The 17,607-nt window shown below is 38.0% G+C and overlaps 1 protein-coding gene across 6 annotated transcripts in view; it reads right to left on the reverse strand.

Moving 5' to 3' along the window:
• Positions 1–16: 16 nt before the first annotated feature.
• Positions 17–17,607, reverse strand: part of nsd2 (nuclear receptor binding SET domain protein 2) — a 24,503-nt gene continuing 6,912 nt past the window's right edge. For 2 of the 6 annotated variants that reach the window (XM_016457895.1, XM_016457896.1), the window contains exons 4-24: positions 15,657–15,817; positions 15,110–15,553; positions 14,940–15,011; positions 14,676–14,850; positions 14,386–14,439; positions 13,156–13,265; positions 12,911–13,013; positions 12,686–12,801; positions 12,375–12,485; positions 11,558–11,681; positions 11,280–11,480; positions 9,782–9,961; positions 8,195–8,351; positions 5,247–5,449; positions 5,055–5,158; positions 4,630–4,899; positions 4,431–4,547; positions 4,031–4,172; positions 1,882–1,988; positions 1,411–1,606; positions 17–900 (exon numbers count right to left, since the gene is read on the reverse strand). In XM_016457895.1, coding sequence (XP_016313381.1) covers positions 590–900; positions 1,411–1,606; positions 1,882–1,988; positions 4,031–4,172; positions 4,431–4,547; positions 4,630–4,899; positions 5,055–5,158; positions 5,247–5,449; positions 8,195–8,351; positions 9,782–9,961; positions 11,280–11,480; positions 11,558–11,681; positions 12,375–12,485; positions 12,686–12,801; positions 12,911–13,013; positions 13,156–13,265; positions 14,386–14,439; positions 14,676–14,850; positions 14,940–15,011; positions 15,110–15,553; positions 15,657–15,817 — 3,458 coding nt within the window. In that variant the 3' untranslated portion in view covers positions 17–589. The remainder of the gene's footprint in view (positions 901–1,410; positions 1,607–1,881; positions 1,989–4,030; positions 4,173–4,430; positions 4,548–4,629; positions 4,900–5,054; positions 5,159–5,246; positions 5,450–8,194; positions 8,352–9,781; positions 9,962–11,279; positions 11,481–11,557; positions 11,682–12,374; positions 12,486–12,685; positions 12,802–12,910; positions 13,014–13,155; positions 13,266–14,385; positions 14,440–14,675; positions 14,851–14,939; positions 15,012–15,109; positions 15,554–15,656; positions 15,818–17,607) is intronic. The other 4 variants (XM_016457901.1, XM_016457897.1, XM_016457898.1 and 1 more) reach the window with 4 other exon arrangements.

Below are 17,607 nucleotides of genomic sequence, written 5' to 3' on the forward strand. Positions count from 1 at the left end.
AAAAAAAAAAAAAACCTTGTGCTGCTCTATAGTTTATATGAACTGACTCTAAAATTGTAATTCAAGGGCTACCCATAGTGTCTTATGTAAAGATACCACTTGTTAAAAACAAAACCAAGACTCCTGGCACCTGTTACTAACAATAAATCCAGTATTATAATTTTGGTCTTTAATATACATTTCCATATACATATCTACTGTAAAAAAAAAAAAAAAAAATCTATGCCGAGATTCATAAAAGTGTAAAAAGGTTTCAAGTTTGGCGTCTGTAATGCTGTTTATTTGAGGTGTTCGGTCTGTCGGCTCTGTCGTCTATTTGTCAATGCGCACACACACACACACACACACACACACACACACACACGTACGTGGAATCTGAGGAGGCAGAGTGAGTGGAGGGGACCTGATTCGGCAGCTCTGACGAGCTCTACAGTGATAACACGCTTCCCTGATCAGACACGTACAGTGCTTTCAGCTTGGCAGAACAGTCACGCGACGTCAATATCACTCAATCGTTTGGGGCAGGAGCTGAGGAAGGGGAGGGCGGGATTAGTGAGAGGAAAGGCAGGTTCCATAGTTCGATATCCCACTACACCTCTGCGGTCTTTCTGGACCTCTTCTTGAGAGGCTCTTTGCTGCTGGTTGTGGCCGTCGATCTGCGCCTGTACTTGCGTGGTTTGGTAGATGAGGGTTCTTCAGTGTTGTGCTCCACCGGGGTCTCCGCCTGAGGGCAGATATCAGAGTCTTCATGTTCCTGGCAGCAGAGCTGGCCCGTGAGCGTGTGCGACCGCAGCGCCCCCTCCTGGTGAACCTTGCAAAAAGAGTTAGGGCACAGCTGGCAGAAAGCATCCGAGTTCTTTCCGCACACGTCACAGTGATGCCAGGGACAGTCCCAGCGACCTGGAAGACAACACAGACCACAAATGGAAGTTTTTATATATGCTATTCATAAATTACATAACATAGGTGACCCCGGACCACAAAACCAGTCATATAGGGTCAATTTTTTTAAAATTGAGATTTATACATTATCTGAAAGCTGAATAAATAAGATTTCCATTGACGTATGGTTTGTTAGGATAGGACAATATTTGGCCGAGATACAACTATTTGAAAATCTGGAGTCTGAGGGTGCAAAAAAATTGCCTTTAAAGTTGTCCAAATTAAGTTCTTAATGCATATTACTAATCAAAAATTAGGGTTTGATATATTTACGGTAGGAAATTTTCAAAATATCTTCACGGAACATGATCTTTACTTAATATCCTATTTTTTTTGGCATAAAAGAAAAATCGCAAATTTTGAACCATACAATGTATTGTTGGCTATTGCTACAAATATACCCAATCGAATTAAGATTGCTTTTGTGGTCCAGGGTCGCATATTATGCCATTAAAGAGTAATGTTTACCAAATGGTCTCTTGGTGCGGTCCAGACAGGAGAGGTGATAGGCTTTGGTGCAGCCCTTCTTATCACACAGAACCAGCTCTCCTCCGTCACCGCAGCGGAAACACACGTCCTCAGACTTCTTGCCTTCATTCCGGGACTTTCTCCTCTTGGGCTTTTTCTTTTGATGCTTGGCTTTGGGCTCAGAAGTATGACCATTCTGAAGTTTGGTGAAGAGAGCATTAAGGTATTTTGATTGACATTATTACTTTTCACTCCTTGACTATAAGAACTGGATAAAGTAGTTATGTAGCAGAGGTTTTTATCCAAATCAACATGTACAGGTATTACAGGGACAAGCTTAGTTAAGTGTTTGATGAAGGGCACAATGGTGACAGCTCACACGGCAGGCCTGAGCTTTAACCACTACACTGCCCCAGCAAGACATCAGTAATGACAGAGGCAGCTGAAATGAAAGGTTTTACAGTCACTCACCTTGGGTCTGTCACCTAGGAAACCACTGCAGTTGGGCGCTCCACAGCGGCACACAGTCTTTTCATTCCCCAGACAGTCCAAGTTATAGTTAAAAGTCAGCTCTGTGCCTGAAAACATTGTCACATGGGGAAAAACTGATTTGGCAACTTCAGAGTAAATAAAATTGAATATGAATAAAGAAATGTATAGATCAGGGATGGGTAACTTTGATAGTGATGAGGGCCAGAATTTTTTTTCTCATTTATACCAAGGGGCCAGATTACTAATCCACGTCTACACACCTTTTACATCGTTTTACTCAATTTCCTTTTTATTGAAGGAAATCAAAGTATAATGTAATTTGTTTTTAAAGATATTAACTATAAAACTTGTGCAGTTATGCTAATTCTGAAGGGAAACGTTGTTGTCAGTTGACAGCAATATTACCCCAACAAGCCAATGTAAACATCTCAAATGCATTGTCTGTAAATTTGCAACAAACAAATGTAGAGACAGAGGTCTTACTTTTTATTAGTGGCCTACAGAACATTATCAAAACAACCTAAGAGGACAGTTAAAAAGGGCTTATTAAAAAAAAAAAAAAATTACTTCAAATGGTACCATAGTATAACCGGGTATCTGCAGGATTTTTAAAATCTAATTTTAAGACCTTTAAAGACCTTTTTAAGACCTAAACTTCACATTTCAGTCTTTAAACAATTTTTACGAAAAGGAATTAGTTAAAAGTATCAATTATGATATTAATTTAAACAATTATTATCAATCAATTATTATATTAAATTACATATATCTTAGTGTCTTAATTGTTTAGATTTTTATAATGCATTAGCTTCTTGTCGATCCACTAGTTCACATTTTAAAATATGTAGCAAAAACAGCAGAAGGGCTTATTGAAAAAGAAAATTTGTTCTCTGCCAGCAGGTCTCGCTTTCAGAACTGCAGAATATAACGGTTTCCCCGGTAACCGCAGTACACAACGCTGACGTGCAGCACTCAGGTTTATTCAGTTAAATCATAGCCTTTTGAAGTTTAATCGACATATTAATCTACATAGCAATTCTTGTCTTCCCATCCCCAAATTTAAGACCATTTATAATTAAGACTTTTTGTACCATTTAAGAGTTTTCATGGCCTTAAATTTAAACAATTAAACTGAGGACCTGCGGAAACCCCAAGAACAGGAACCCCCTAAGAACCCACAGTTCAGTGCAAACATTTCTGTCATGCATTTGGCAAAAAGCTTTTGTTGACTATGAATTTTACCTTTGAAATTTGAGGCAAGTGCAACTCTGGCGTCCCCATTGTTTGTGAGCAGTGGTGTGATGGCGATTTAAATAAAAATACAGATTTCCAAACATATGGGTATTCCCTTGAACTTGGTAAAAAGATAATCAGTTTACCATCTTGACTGGAAAATACGGTTTCATGGTCAGTTTTTCATTTTTTATTTGCTAATGTTAGTAAATGTTTACGTTAGAGTGCACGTCCTATCATCCTATCCAATCTTTACGTGACTTTTCAAATGTTTTAAAATTGATAATCCAAGCCTAATATAATCCAGTGGGCCGTACTAAGACACTGCAGGCCATATAAAAGACACTGGAGGCCGTACACGGCTGCGCGGGCTGCCAGTTGCCCATCCCTGATATAGATAAAGCGCACAAAATTAGGCTGGGGCAACACAGAAAATTATAACAAATAATATTTTGAAGCCTTGTTTTTGAAGTGTATTAAAATAGATTTGCTCATTTTACTTAAATGGGTGTTCTTCCCAAGAATCATTTTGCTAAGCAGATTCTAAATGTTTAATATAATAATTACAATACACCACCACTCTAGTTAAAAATATATTTATAAAATCACACACAAAATAACTGTCTCCAGAAGGTAAAATTGTGTTGTCAACATAGAAATTAGGCTAAGAAATACAGCTTTTTAAAAATTTCTCTGCCTGGGGGGGGATTCTTTTAAGCAATTTTAGAGGAACAATTGTTTTCAATAAACGTTGCAAAGCAGATTCTAAATGTTTAAGACAAGAAGTAAAATTGTATAAAACGCTAGTTACAATTAGGAAGGGAAAAAGTTAACATATCACCCGGCCTTGCACAAAAAAACATCAAATTTCTGTATTTTCAGATAATGAGCTCACCAGAAGGGATGTCACAGACAGCAAACAGGCCAACGCGTGTGTCTCCATTAACCATCCATTTCTGAGTCTCACAGTTGGGCTGGCAGCTGTGGTTCATGAAGCGAGAGTAGTTCCCTTTGGGTCCAGCGTCTATAATCCGATCCTGTGTACACACACAAATGGAATATTACACATGATGAAGGTAGAAATGGTCACAAACCATTAAGCTGTCATAGGCTGTAATCTATGGGATGAGCTGTAATGTTGTGACCTGTAATGCCACATAAGGCTGTTCTGTGCCATTCCCAATACAACAGTTTCTCAGGCTCTGCTGTACAGGGTCCAAACATGCCATCATCAGACATGAACCCAGCACAGGAGGAGCGGTCAGTGCTTGTACGCACATGGCGCCTTCATTTACCTTGTCAATAGTGAGCATATAGAAATGTGTGATGTTGTTCTCCTGAGCGTATTTGATTCTGGCTCTGCACTCCTCCTCGTCTATCAGTTCACCCACATATTCATTCACAAACTCTCCCTGAGTAACACACAAAAGAGCCGATCAGCAATCACATACAGTAAATCTCATCTGTTAAATGTTCAAAAGCCAGCACACTTACTTTCTTAATGTCTCGCAATGACACCAGGCCCCAGCCTTTTCCTGCGGTGCGGATGAGCTTGGTCTCGGGGTAGAGGCGTTTGGTGAAGTCCTGGTTTTGGCAGCGGTCTGCAGCCGGACACACTTGAGGATGGCACTCGTACAACAGCATGCGGTTCAGACACTCGGACTCAAAGCTGCAGGGGCGCTCATCTGATGGCTTACAGTTACACTTGGGGATCTCAGAGATGTCTGCGGTGTAGACCTGTACTCGCCCACAAGGCTTATTCACCTAATGAAAAACAAAACTTAAATCTATTAGAAACTATATAAACAGACATTAATAACATTAAAATTCCTATAGAAATTTTCATGGCCTGGAAAACATACTTTCAAATTCAATGATATTTGCAGGTTTTCTGAGATATGAGAATCTTGCATAAATACCTTGATGTATTTGTATGGAGGAGGTTTCTTGTTGTTCTCTTGAGCCTCTTTGGCCTCCCTCTCAATCTCGATCTCCTTAAAGCGAGCTTCAGCCTCCAGCAGGGCTGCACAGATAAATACAGAAGAGCCGTTCCACAAATGCACGGACAATACTGATACACAAATAAGAAAAAAAACAAGGCATTTTTTTACCATTCTTAAAGACCTTTCCAATGCCAGTATGCTGATATTTGCTTCCCCTGTCTCCCTCCATGTAAGGAAAGACTCTGCCCTGGTGTGTCCAGAAATAGTCTTTAGAGCCAAAGAAGAACACGGGGAACTCTCCTATCTCATGACGCAGGTGCTGGATGTTGGTCGGGATGTTTTTAGGGTGACGGATCTCTGCAGGCCACCATCTAGAATTTCAGATGAGGTTAAAGATTAGGACAAGAAAATCACCTTTGCAATAATGTAGTTTGTAGTTTACTGGTTGACAGTCCATTGTAATATATCTAGTGGTCGACAGATATATCGTTCAAGTAAAACAGATCATCTGATATTTGGCATTCTATGTTTTTCTTTATTGCGGACAAGTGTTGATAGCAGGACTTTTATTTTGACAACATCCGTACACGGATGCACTGGAGCTACCATTCTCCATCTTCATTAGTTTATTTGCAGCTCATAAAAACATGCGTGCTCTGTGTGATGGTTCATCTGTGCAAATTCTGCTATCACTGGACAGGGACGCGTGACAAACTTGAACTATCCTTGAATTCAAACGTATGCCATATTATATTAAGTTTCCCATTATCCCATATTAACTGTATAACAGTAACTGTAATAACTTGCATCTCTGAGCAACACACAGCAGTGTTTTGAACGAATCGGTGAGTCAATGATTCAGTGAGCCATTCATAAACACAGTCACTTGCTTCATTTACTGAACGAATCAGCAGTTTGAATGAATTGGTTGAATCAATGACTCACTTATTAAGACAGTGACTTGCAGCCACCTACTGGTGGGTTGGTTTCATATTTAAAAGTATCACTTTTTTTCCCAACATATTTGTATTTTAAAAAAAGTAAAACATGAATCTTAAAACATTATTTATGCATTTGCAATTTTACTGTGTAAATGCATTTATGGAACCTCTTATCTTCAATAAACATACATGTCTGAATAAATACATCTAAATTGCACTTTCGATGCAGCTTCTGTTTCCTCTGCAGTGGAAAGATGAAGTTTGTTGATACTGATTTCATTTGAATGTTAACAACCATACAGTGTCTTATTATTCTAACTAAATGCATTGATAAATTTGAATTGCTGAAAAGAATTGACATAAATCATGACATAAATGATGTACATTTAATAAGGTTAGGAAAATATTGTCCTTCACAAAATTAAAGTGTCCTAGAAACCAATTAAAGGCAAATATCACAAATATGCTGATTAAAGGAAGACCTGATAGAGCACTGATGAGACTATTGCTTCAGAAAAAATTACGTTTACACACACAAAAAACTAAAAAACTAAAATCTTATTGTATAGTGTTACCATATAGATGTATAGGCCTACAGATAACTTAGGCTACGTTTATTTGCATCGTTGCATGTGTCATTATATTATTAACATTTCACCAAAATCAAGTTCAAATACGAAGCTACTGACCAGCGAATGTTTTTTTCCCGTCATTAACGCCACATCAGAGGCAGTACGTGCATCGCATTTACATTTTCATGAACTTGCAGGTTATACAGTTTTCTGTCGCTATGTGGGCACTCAGTTTTTTCTGTTATTTGGCCAAAATATAATTTTATAAAAGATTCAGCATTTCGCACAAGCTATTTGACTGTGACTTGACAACAAATGCTAGACTAAGACACTCGTCTCCGCTCCTCAAATACAAAAAAAAACACACTAGCCTTTATAAATAGTGTTTCTTGAGTAAAGAAAACGCTGTACTTATTCAATTAACAGTTCTTAATTTACCTTCAGAGTGCAAACAAGCTGAGATGCTTCAAACTGCGTGCCACACTTCATTCACGAGAGGCGGGAGGAATAATGAGGTTTGACTGAAAGTTTGAGGAGCCAATGGAGTTACGAGCTTTAGTGGTGGTGGTGTCACTTACTGATCCAGGATCAGTGATCCTTAGCAGTTATATTTCTGATTTGAGCTTGAGCTTCAGAATGCTTTGAATAATGTAGCTTTTGTTGACGCTACTTGATCAAAAAAAGAGCTTCGCTACTGAAAAGCTATTTGATTAAAGAGCTCATATGATGCTGCTAAAAAGAACATTATTTTGTGTATTTGGTGTAATGAAATGTGTTTATGCGGTTTAAGGAATAAAAGTTACGCCTTCTTTCTTTGCGTGAACATTTGGGCGGCGTTATGCAAATCTTCCCACATCGTGACGTAGACATGTGGGGGCGTGTTAGAACGAGCCGTTTTAGGTAGGCGTGGTTGACTCTTAACTTTTATAAAGAATATCTCTTTGGATTTGAGACTTTAGTCTTTGCAACTTTACAGATCTTCTTTATGCACCAAGAGCTTGTAACACTCCAAAGAGAAAGGAAAAATAGAAATCGCATCATATGACCCTTTTAAGAAAACAGCGACACTACCGAGAAATGTAGTTAAGCTAGTAGCGTCACTACCTGTAGCGACGCTACTGCCCAACACTGACCATTTACATCTCATACTGTATGTGAACACTTTCATTATCAAGGCAACAACTGACACATTTGTATTACGAGCTGTTATCAGCCCCGCAGCGGAAAACGAAACCATATCCGTACCTGGGCTGGATCACCATGGAACAAAACAAGAATGGTGGAAGAGTGGCTTATATCGATTAAACACTAGTACAAAGCTCACTGCCAGGTGGTAGCCAGGGCATTGCTTTGGGGTACTAGGTGGTTACTTTCCACTTAGTACCATAAAAAAAAAAAAAAAAGCCTCAATGACATTGTTATGATCAATGTGATTATTTTGCCCATTATTTTATGTCTGATCAAAATCTTAATGTCATTCTCTAGCCCAAGAAACCTCTAAAACCACTAAATAAACTATAATAAACAAAAAAAAATCCACTGTAAGCAGATGAGTTTGTACATTAAATAAAGCTAAAGGTGTGTGGTGCCGACGGAGACTGACCTGTAGTTTCCCAGTTTGACCCAGATGACGTCTCTGTATTTGGGTTTCTTCCCTGAGCGGCAGTCATTACAGAACCAGCTGCCATCGGGCATAGCGATGTTCAGACAGTCAGGGTGAAACGCAGCTGGACATGACTCACAGCACAGCAGACGGCCACCTTCAACATACATTTATTAATTTATATTGTGCCATCATGATCAAATCAAGCATGCTAGAATTCTTTCATGAGGTTCTAGGGTTGTTTTCGCTCCCTATATGCAGAGTACGCAGTTTGCGTAGGACATCAACTCCCAGGGGGGGCACCATCCCAGTTTCTCCAAAAAAAAAAAAAACCATTTCGTTCTATATTATTATTATTATTAACGTATACATAAATAAAAATCTAAACATTATTTTATGATGAAAGCAGCAGGCAGTATAAGCACACGTGACACGCCATTCCCGCATCTGCGCTCACTCTCACCTCATGTTTGCGGCTGAATACAAATGATCCTCATAATTAAATGGACAACTTGGCTATATTAGGGAAAAGACATCAGCGCAGTCTGGCGCAGGGAAAAGAAAAATAAAAAAGCCCAAGATGAAGCCCGTGCATCACTTTCAGGTAGCTACATTCATAATCCTGTGAAACTTTTTTGACTGTTAACATTAGTAACGTGTTTTAATGTCGGTAATAATTTCACCACCACCAACAACGCATCTGACTTAATATTCTGGTTTCCATAGATGAAGCCCGTGCATCACTTTCAGGTAGCTACATTCATAATCCTGTGAAACTTTTTTGACTGTTAACATTAGTAACGTGTTTTAATGTCGGTAATAATTTCACCACCACCAACAACGCATCTGACTTAATATTCTAGTTTTCATGACTTAAAATATATTATATAAAAACAATGAGGCAATAATGATTGGTTAATTAATAATAATCATATGGTTTTCATCGAATAACACTGTTAAAATACTTAATGTAATACAAAATAAACAATTTGCATTATTACAAATGCTTGCAAAGGGCACCAAAGGCCTGATAATTACTGTTGTTACACTTACAGGACGATCAAATCCTTGTTTAATATTGACCAAACATTTAATTCAAATATCCACTTAATGTTTAATTTTTGGCCACCTTTTTGCAATAGAAATGCCTCTTTAATTTCTTCAACAAAAACATGTGGACATCACAACCTTACCAAAATTAACCATGGTTTTATCATAGTAAAACTGCTTAATTTTATTTTGTGTGATTTCTGAATGCTTGAGACTATAAAATCAATCAGACGATATTAATAAAATCATAACCATAGGTAACTGTCTAGAGCTACAATTGTAATTTATAAATAATACAATTTAATTACACAATTAAATGTATTTACTTTTATACTTTATTAAAGTTCTATTTTGACCTTTGATATAGTAGGTGTTTTTATTTTCTGAGGGAGGGGGCACAACAATACTATTCTGCTTAGGGCACCCATTTGGCCAGTTTCCATCTATTGCAATGTTTTTGTTTAATTTTGGATGCCCCTCATTAAAAAAGGAATAAAACAGAGCTTATATGTTAAATAATGAGAGTGGAAGTCACACCCTTTGAGCAGATGAAGCACCAGCTGACGTTGACGTGAGAGTGGTGACTGTAGCCTTTCTTAGGCCTGAAGTGGTTTGTGCACACAATGGCAGAGGAAGTGATCATCTCACTCCCTGCAGCAACACACAGGTCTCCAACATGATAGGCCACGGGACAGCGCAAACAACGCATCATCTTTCCTGCAAGGGGACAATGGGAAATGTGCTTTATGTATTAAGTGATAAAACCAACATCATCTTAAAAAAAGTCCTTCTGTTGGAGATTCATTTAGCTCTTTTATATAATTTAACCTATTTTGTAACATACAGGCCTGGTTTCATAGAGAGGGCTTAGGTTAAGACAGGATTAGGCAATAGGTCAATTAGGACATTTAATTAGTTTTGATAAACGTGCCTTAGAAAAAAACATTACTGGTGTGCATCTTGAGACAAAACAAAGGCAATAACATATTTTAAGATTAGTCAGTGCAAGTTTCTTTCAGTTGAAACAGCTCAGATTTACATTTTAGTCTGGGATTAGGCTTAAGCCCCATTCACACCAAGAACGATAACTATAAAGATAATGATATTAGCGTCCACACCAGCGAACGATATCGTCTGTTTATTCTAAGCGCACATGCGTCTGCCGTTTTAAATTCTTGAGCTCGTTACAGCAGGATGGATTCTGATTGGCTGTCAGTGTTTTATCGTTCATCAGCTGGAAAAAAAATTGTTTTGAAAGTGATCACAACGATATAGTTTCTCTGTATCGTTATCGTTATAGTTGTGGTGTGAACTATGCTATTCTTTAATATTGAGAATGATTTTTAGAACTATATCTTTATCGTTATCTTTATAGTTATCGTGCTTGGTGTGAACGGGCCTTTAAGCCTTGTCTGTGAAACCGGGGGATAGAGTTTAACCAAATTGTGCTTGCAGTATGAATTACGTAAGATGAAAAAAAAAATTATATACACACACAAACACACTGAGATTAATAAGAATCATTAGTACACGGTAGTTAAAGATTAAAGACACGTAAAATAAAGTGGGTTCAAATAAAAAGACCTGGGTTTCCAAAAAAGCAAAGCAAAAAAAAAAAAATCTTTAAATTGCCATCCCTTTGCAGGCTTATAATCCAGTTCTTTTAATTAATCGATAAAAAGACTCAAACGCACAAATTATGGTTTGAATCAGTCTAAAAAAAAAAAAACTCACCGTGCCTTCAAAACAATCCAACCGAGGTACATAGACCAAAAAGTAAAATACTTGAAAAAAAGTCTGCACACTCCACCAAAAATCATATGTGAGAAATGTTATTTATCTTGCATGTGATTTTTGGTGGAGTGTGCAGACTTTTTTTTCCCTAAGTATTTTACTTTTTTTTTTTTTTTTTACTTTTTGAATCAGTCTAACAAATTACTTGTTGAATCTGTCTGAGTGGTTACTGAATAAACATCACTGACCGTATGTTTATGACAGAGCAAAATTAAATAAACATGCATGCCAGTTTAAGTACCTTTGGTGGCCTTGCCAGCACCGCGGCCGCTGTAGTGGCAGCTGAGGCAGGTGTGCAGGGGGCAGCGGAAGCCGCGGTTCTCGAACACACTCAGAGCGCTCAACCGCACACAGGCCTCATGGTAGAAACGCCCACAGTGAAGCACACAGCAACGCCGTACCTCTCCTTCAGACTTCTTACAGGTGAAACACACATGCACACCTGAAAACCGTGAAAGAAAATTATAGCTCACAATAGTGAGAAAGCTGTTTTTCTTCACATTACCATGTGTCTTTTACCTGAGCTGCAGGCAGAGCAGAGCACCTTTTCTGCTGACTGATCCAGCCCAATACAGTGCAGGTGATATGAGGCACAGCACTGTCCTTCACACATCACCAGATCCTCCCCGGTCTGCTCACACACCTGTGGAACAGTAATAATCATGAATGTGCAGCACACCACATAAGAGCTGAATGCAACTCTTGCCCGCATCTGATCGACAAGTAAACCATGTGCCCTTATTTGTTGTTAATGTTGAGAAAAGTTTGCTTCGCCTAATAAAGTCTACAATAAATGAATAAATATAGTCCAATCAATTATTGCTGATTTTTGTCAGAGGCAGTACACTAAACATTTGATTTGTTATTAACATGTTTAAATGGTCTAACAGTAGAGCATTCAACACAGCAACCGCAGGTGGAGTGCCTTCAGATTTATGTAGATAACCATTCTAAAATCTTCTAAAATTCCTTGGATTCAACCCACTTTATCTTCCTGATCTGTTTAAAATAAAATTATATTACATAATTTGTTTCTATTCATCATGTGGGATAAGCTATGTGACCATTATATGTAGGACAGCTTCTGATTAAAACAGATCACATCATTACTGCTATTATTTACATCTTGTTTATATTTTGTTGTGATTTGAGTGTGCAGAGCTCACATGGAACAAACTGACCCAACAGAAATACCCAAATGGCCATTGCATTTACATGCTCAACAACTACTGGTACTGTAAAAAGGCTAGTATCGTTACTTTTTTTAAAATGCAAGTATCGACTTAACACCGAAGAACCGGTACTTTTGACAACACTACACAGAGAGTTCACTCACCAGACACACACTTTCTTTCTTGACACCTGCAGTTCGTTCGGTCTTCTTTGAGTGATGCGATTCGTCTGTACTGTCACTGGGAGAATCGGGTCTCTGCTCACACAGCGAACTCTGAAATATGCATTCAGAATATATTTACATACAGGACATCTTGTAAGAAAAAGTGACAAAACCCATTTACCATTGCAAACAAAGTCAATTATTCAAACCAAGAAACACTGGATGCATGTCACATTTCACAAACTGGTTCACAAATGGTCAGGTTCCAAGTATGATATTTCCAGTATTAAAAAACAAACAAATACACATACCTCTGGCTCAGGAGAAGATGATGGGCGGTGCTTTTTGGATGAGACAGGAAAAGATTGTCTGTCTGACTCCTGTTTCCGCTTCCTGACACGCTTGGCTTTAGCAGGAGACTCCTCCCCTGAGAAACCAAGATAATTTTAAAAACAGAGAAACTGTACGGAAAAAAATTACACAAAGAAGATCAGTATTTAGACTGGGCATTTTCTGTAGTTCAAAATAGTTTGTACATTTACTTGGGGCTTTTTTAGTTTGTTTCATTTTGTCATCCCTGTCTACTTTCCACCTCCTCCCCCGGGGTTTACCAACAGCAGCCTCATTTGATGGTGCCTTCTGACAGAAAAGAAGGAATGGAAAAATAAATTATTAATTTAATAGCTGAATTATTAATTCTTTTTTATTTTATTATAATTTAATTTTGCATTAATTATTTATAGCAATTCATGCCAAAATATCTACACGCATCATATCATACCTTTTGGCATTTCTGCTTTTTAAACTCTTTTTCAAGCTTGGTTTTCTTTTTAGGCTGCAGTGCCACATCATCCTTGGATTCTCGTAAACGTTTGTAGCCTATTTTCTTTCCTGTATGAAGCAGTCAGAATGCATGCTTACTTGAAACCTTTTATAAAGGAGAATTTCAGGTTTGAACCATATACCTTTTCCATAAACAACTGAAATGTTGCTAATAATTAGTGGTCGACCGATATTGGTTTTTTGACAGCCGATGCCGATATCTTGGAAAGCAGGGTGGCCGATGGCCGATATAAAGCCGATATAATTTTATGTATTTTATTTAATATTTAAGAAATGTGAAATCATTTGAAAATTAATTAAAAAAATAAATTTGTAAAATAAACATGCTTATACTTTAAATGAAAGTATTTTTCACAAATAAACAAATATTTAATAAAAATATAATTAAAAAGGAAGTAAACACTGTAACCAACAGGGCACTCGGTAATCTGGGAAGTTTTGTGTGCATTGGGAATCACATTTTTTCAAATAAAGCCAAGGTAACACTCATTTTACATACAGCACACAGTGAAAATGACATGAATATGACAGTAGGCAAAAGCATAAAGTGCAGCATAATTTGAAATCACGAGTTTAATGTTTGTCGATTGCGCATCTCAATGAAGCTGAACTCTCCTCCTGTCCGTATTCAGTTCGCATGGACCGACCGTCATGCAGAGTACACGCGATCATGCAGGATACAAATGCACACTTCATAAGATCTCACAGCTGGATTCGACTAAGTTTGCAAGGTTTTTGAAATTAGATGTTCATTAGTCATTCAAAGATTTGTTTAAATGATGTAAACGCGTATTTGCTGAATGCTGGCGGTAAACGAGAAAGCATTATAATGTTTGCCTTTCTATTACTAACAATATAAAAGCAATCGTTATAATACTTTTTTGTATACATTTTAATTCCTTTGTTTAACAGTTCTATCTGATTATTAGACAGACTTCTGTTCGTGGACAGAACTGTCAACGACGACAGCGAACAAGAGGGGCAATGTGAGCAGTGTGTTCAGGCGCTGCCGCAGCCGTTCTCAGCGCCATCAAAATAAAAGTCCCGCCACAAATGCATCGGCCAAACAGAAAAACTTATCGGCCGATGCCGATATTTGAAAAATGCCAAATATCGGCATTGGCGATATATCGGTCGACCACTACTAATAATGAAACCACCTACACACCTTTAGAAACATCTTCCTCCAAGACTTTTGGGCTTGGTGCTAATACCTTTATATCTGATAAAAGAAAAACACAGGAAATTACTACAAGAACAAAAATACATGAAACAACAACCCTGAACATTTGAGGGCTTTCATTAAAAAAAAAAAGTGTGCAATAGTGTGCACTGTTTAAACTATATAATTGTCTATATATTATTAATCTTTACAGATACAAAAAACAGCAATTATCACTGGTTAGGTAATTGTTTGCAATTTACAGTTTATAAATGTCTTTTAAGTTAATGTCTCACCTGAAAGTCCAGGATTAGTGGACACTGTGCCTAAAGTGTCAGAGATACTGACACCAGCTTTTACTTTCCTCTTCTTTACTGAATTTGGTGCAGCAGGAAACTTCTGTCTGAGCTGTCTTGGTTTCTTCTGAGAAGCTTTTGGCTGAAGGTCTAGGTCAATACAGAGCAGGTCCTTCTTATATGTAAAGATACAATGAAAAGAAAGTGTGATTACCACAAAATACAACAGAAAAACCGATCATTATCCAGTGAGACAAAACGCACCTTTTTCCGGTAAGCCCGTTTCCCAGTCTTTGTCTTTATTTGACTCTGGTGTTCTGATGCAGTGCAGTGATTCTACAATGCCAAAAGATTTGAAAGATTACATCTCTAGCCTGAAACTGAAATACTAATTCTACACTGAGATAAACAAGTCCAATCTTATTAACTGCTACCTGAACAGTAGATCCAGGGACATCTTTTGCAGAGGAAGCTTCCGTCTTCTTCCACTTCAGTATTGTGCCGTGCTGATCCCCCTTCACTGACGTTTTAGGTGCTTTTTTGGGGAGGGTGTTTTTCCCTGTTGAAGTACTGCTGTCTGTGGGGTGGGAGAAGAGGCCTGGGATGGTGGTAGTTGTTGTGGAGTTGGGGCTGGAATGAGTGGAGTCAGGAGGAGTGAGGCTAACAAGCTCCTGAGACTCCCTATCTTGGTCTTGCTGTGGTCCCTGATTGCGCTGTGCTTGAAGCTCTTGTAGCATGCGAGGGTTGAACTGGGCTTTCCCATTCTCATAAACAAAGCTGAATTTGGCCAGTCGCTCCTGTATTAGTAAACCCAATGCTTCTGTAGCCTGTGACACACCTGTCTCCCACTGTTCCCGAAACTTACGAGGAATTGCCCGCTGTAGAGAGCACATCAACAATGTCTGAGACAAAAGAATCTCATAATAATACAATAAATACATAGTAAAAATATTAGTGAAAAATACACAATATTTACTGTACCTTCCTTCCACTAATATCAATGGGTAGTTTGGTGCTGCGGCTAAGTGACTGGTATTGGTGTTTTCCGGAGAAGGTGACCATGCTCTTCTCAAAAACATATCCTCTCTCTGGAGCATTTCCAAAATACTGTACATGGTACAATAATCCTGTGCGGCTATTCACTGCCAAAAACAAATAATAATAATAATAAAGTCCAATTCTTACAGGTGCTACCTTTCTCATGCTGCCTTGTTGACAGCTGGAAGCCAGTACTTCTCTCTGCTTGTTAGCTCAAGGTCACCCTTGTGCAAACAATTTCCACAGGATCTGTGCCCTCTCCTATCAGTACTTTCAAAACATCCTTTTGGACCAAATGTAAGTGTTGTTTCTGACACTGTCACAACTCTTCTCTCAACTTTTAGCGATCTGCCTCACAGACACAGCTTCCAGATGACTCACTCTTACTCATGCAGGGTTTCTGCAGGATTTTGAAGCTCAAATTTAAGACCTTTTTAAGACCTGCACAAATAAAATTAATACCATATGAGTGGGGTAGGGCAATGTCTATAGTACCATATTAAACTGTAAAATTACTGTAAAAAGCATAATTTACAGTTCAGATACAAGTTTTCACAAAACAAAAAGTTTTATAAAATGATAAACTTTACATTTCAGCCTTTAAACCATTTTTAAGAAAATGGTTAAGTAAGGAATAATTGACGACGGGCCGTTGAATTATTAGAAAAATAATGCACACCCGAGGTGTTGTGGTGTTACACCTCGGGTGTGCATTATTTTTCTAATAATTCAAAGGCCCGGAGTCAATTATTTCGCTTATACTACGGTTACCACACCTCAAGACATCGATCAGATGATATATTTAAACGGATTCGTCCGGTTTTTGTACTTAAATCGCTATTGCGAGTAGGATTATTTCTTCCGCATCTCATCCAACGCCTCTTTTGCTAGTTCCAAAACATCTTTTTAAGAGAGAGAGAGAGAGAGAGAGAGCTTGTGTGAATTAAGCTACCTCTGTGTGTCCCTCAACAGTGTTCTGCAGCAGCGTCTCTAAGCAGCGCAGTTATTACCTCGCTAGTGAGAAATGTCATGTGTAGCCTTTAAGCTGCTACACTATATAGGCTAACTGATAAAATCGTCAGGGCAGTGCTGACAACACCTTTTTGTGCAAACTGCCTGACCGTAGTGTGCGAGTGTGAGCACGTGTGATTGCAGTAATTCCTGTGTGCTGTATAGGTACTGTATGCTAATTTCCGTTATATATTACAGTTAACTATGCGACGTGATATGGAACTGTAATGCGGTCAAGAGAGCTGCCGGGAACTACGTTCGCCGTGCATTTCCCTGAAAATAATTGCACACCTCAGAACGTTCGTCAGCCAATTAGATTCAAGCATTCAACGGCCCCACAGTATAAGTCAAAAGTATTAATTTAAACAATTATCAATAAATTATTATATCAATTAAATAACAAATTAGGGGTGTGCGATATTGACAACAAATTATATCTCAATAATTTTCTTGGATTTTATCGATAACGACAATTAGACAATATTTTGCTATAGTGTCTTATTGTGCTGATATCTTATCTGTAATTGTGCTGACAGCTGACTCCTGAATTTTTTTTATATTCGTCATATTCAGTGTGGTCAGTTCACAGCAGTGATAGAAATTAATAATTTCCAACAAGTTTTATGGTCATTTTTAACGTTAAGCCATTTTTTCTAAAAGTGTGCACCATCTTTTGAGTCAAATTCTTGCATTTGGGCTGTTACCAAGCAAATGAAATCAGTATCAACAAAATTGATCTTTGCAATGCAGAGGAAACACAGAAGCTGCATTAGAAGTGGCATTTAGATGTATTTACACAATGCAGCTCTGAGGGACATGGAATACTTTAACCTGCAGTTACAAATGCATAAATAATGTTTTGATATTTTAAACATAAAACATT

This window comes from Sinocyclocheilus anshuiensis, unplaced genomic scaffold (assembly GCF_001515605.1).
Source record: "Sinocyclocheilus anshuiensis isolate Anshui unplaced genomic scaffold, SAMN03320099.WGS_v1.1 scaffold63, whole genome shotgun sequence".
Taxonomy (NCBI): Eukaryota; Metazoa; Chordata; class Actinopteri; order Cypriniformes; family Cyprinidae; genus Sinocyclocheilus; species Sinocyclocheilus anshuiensis.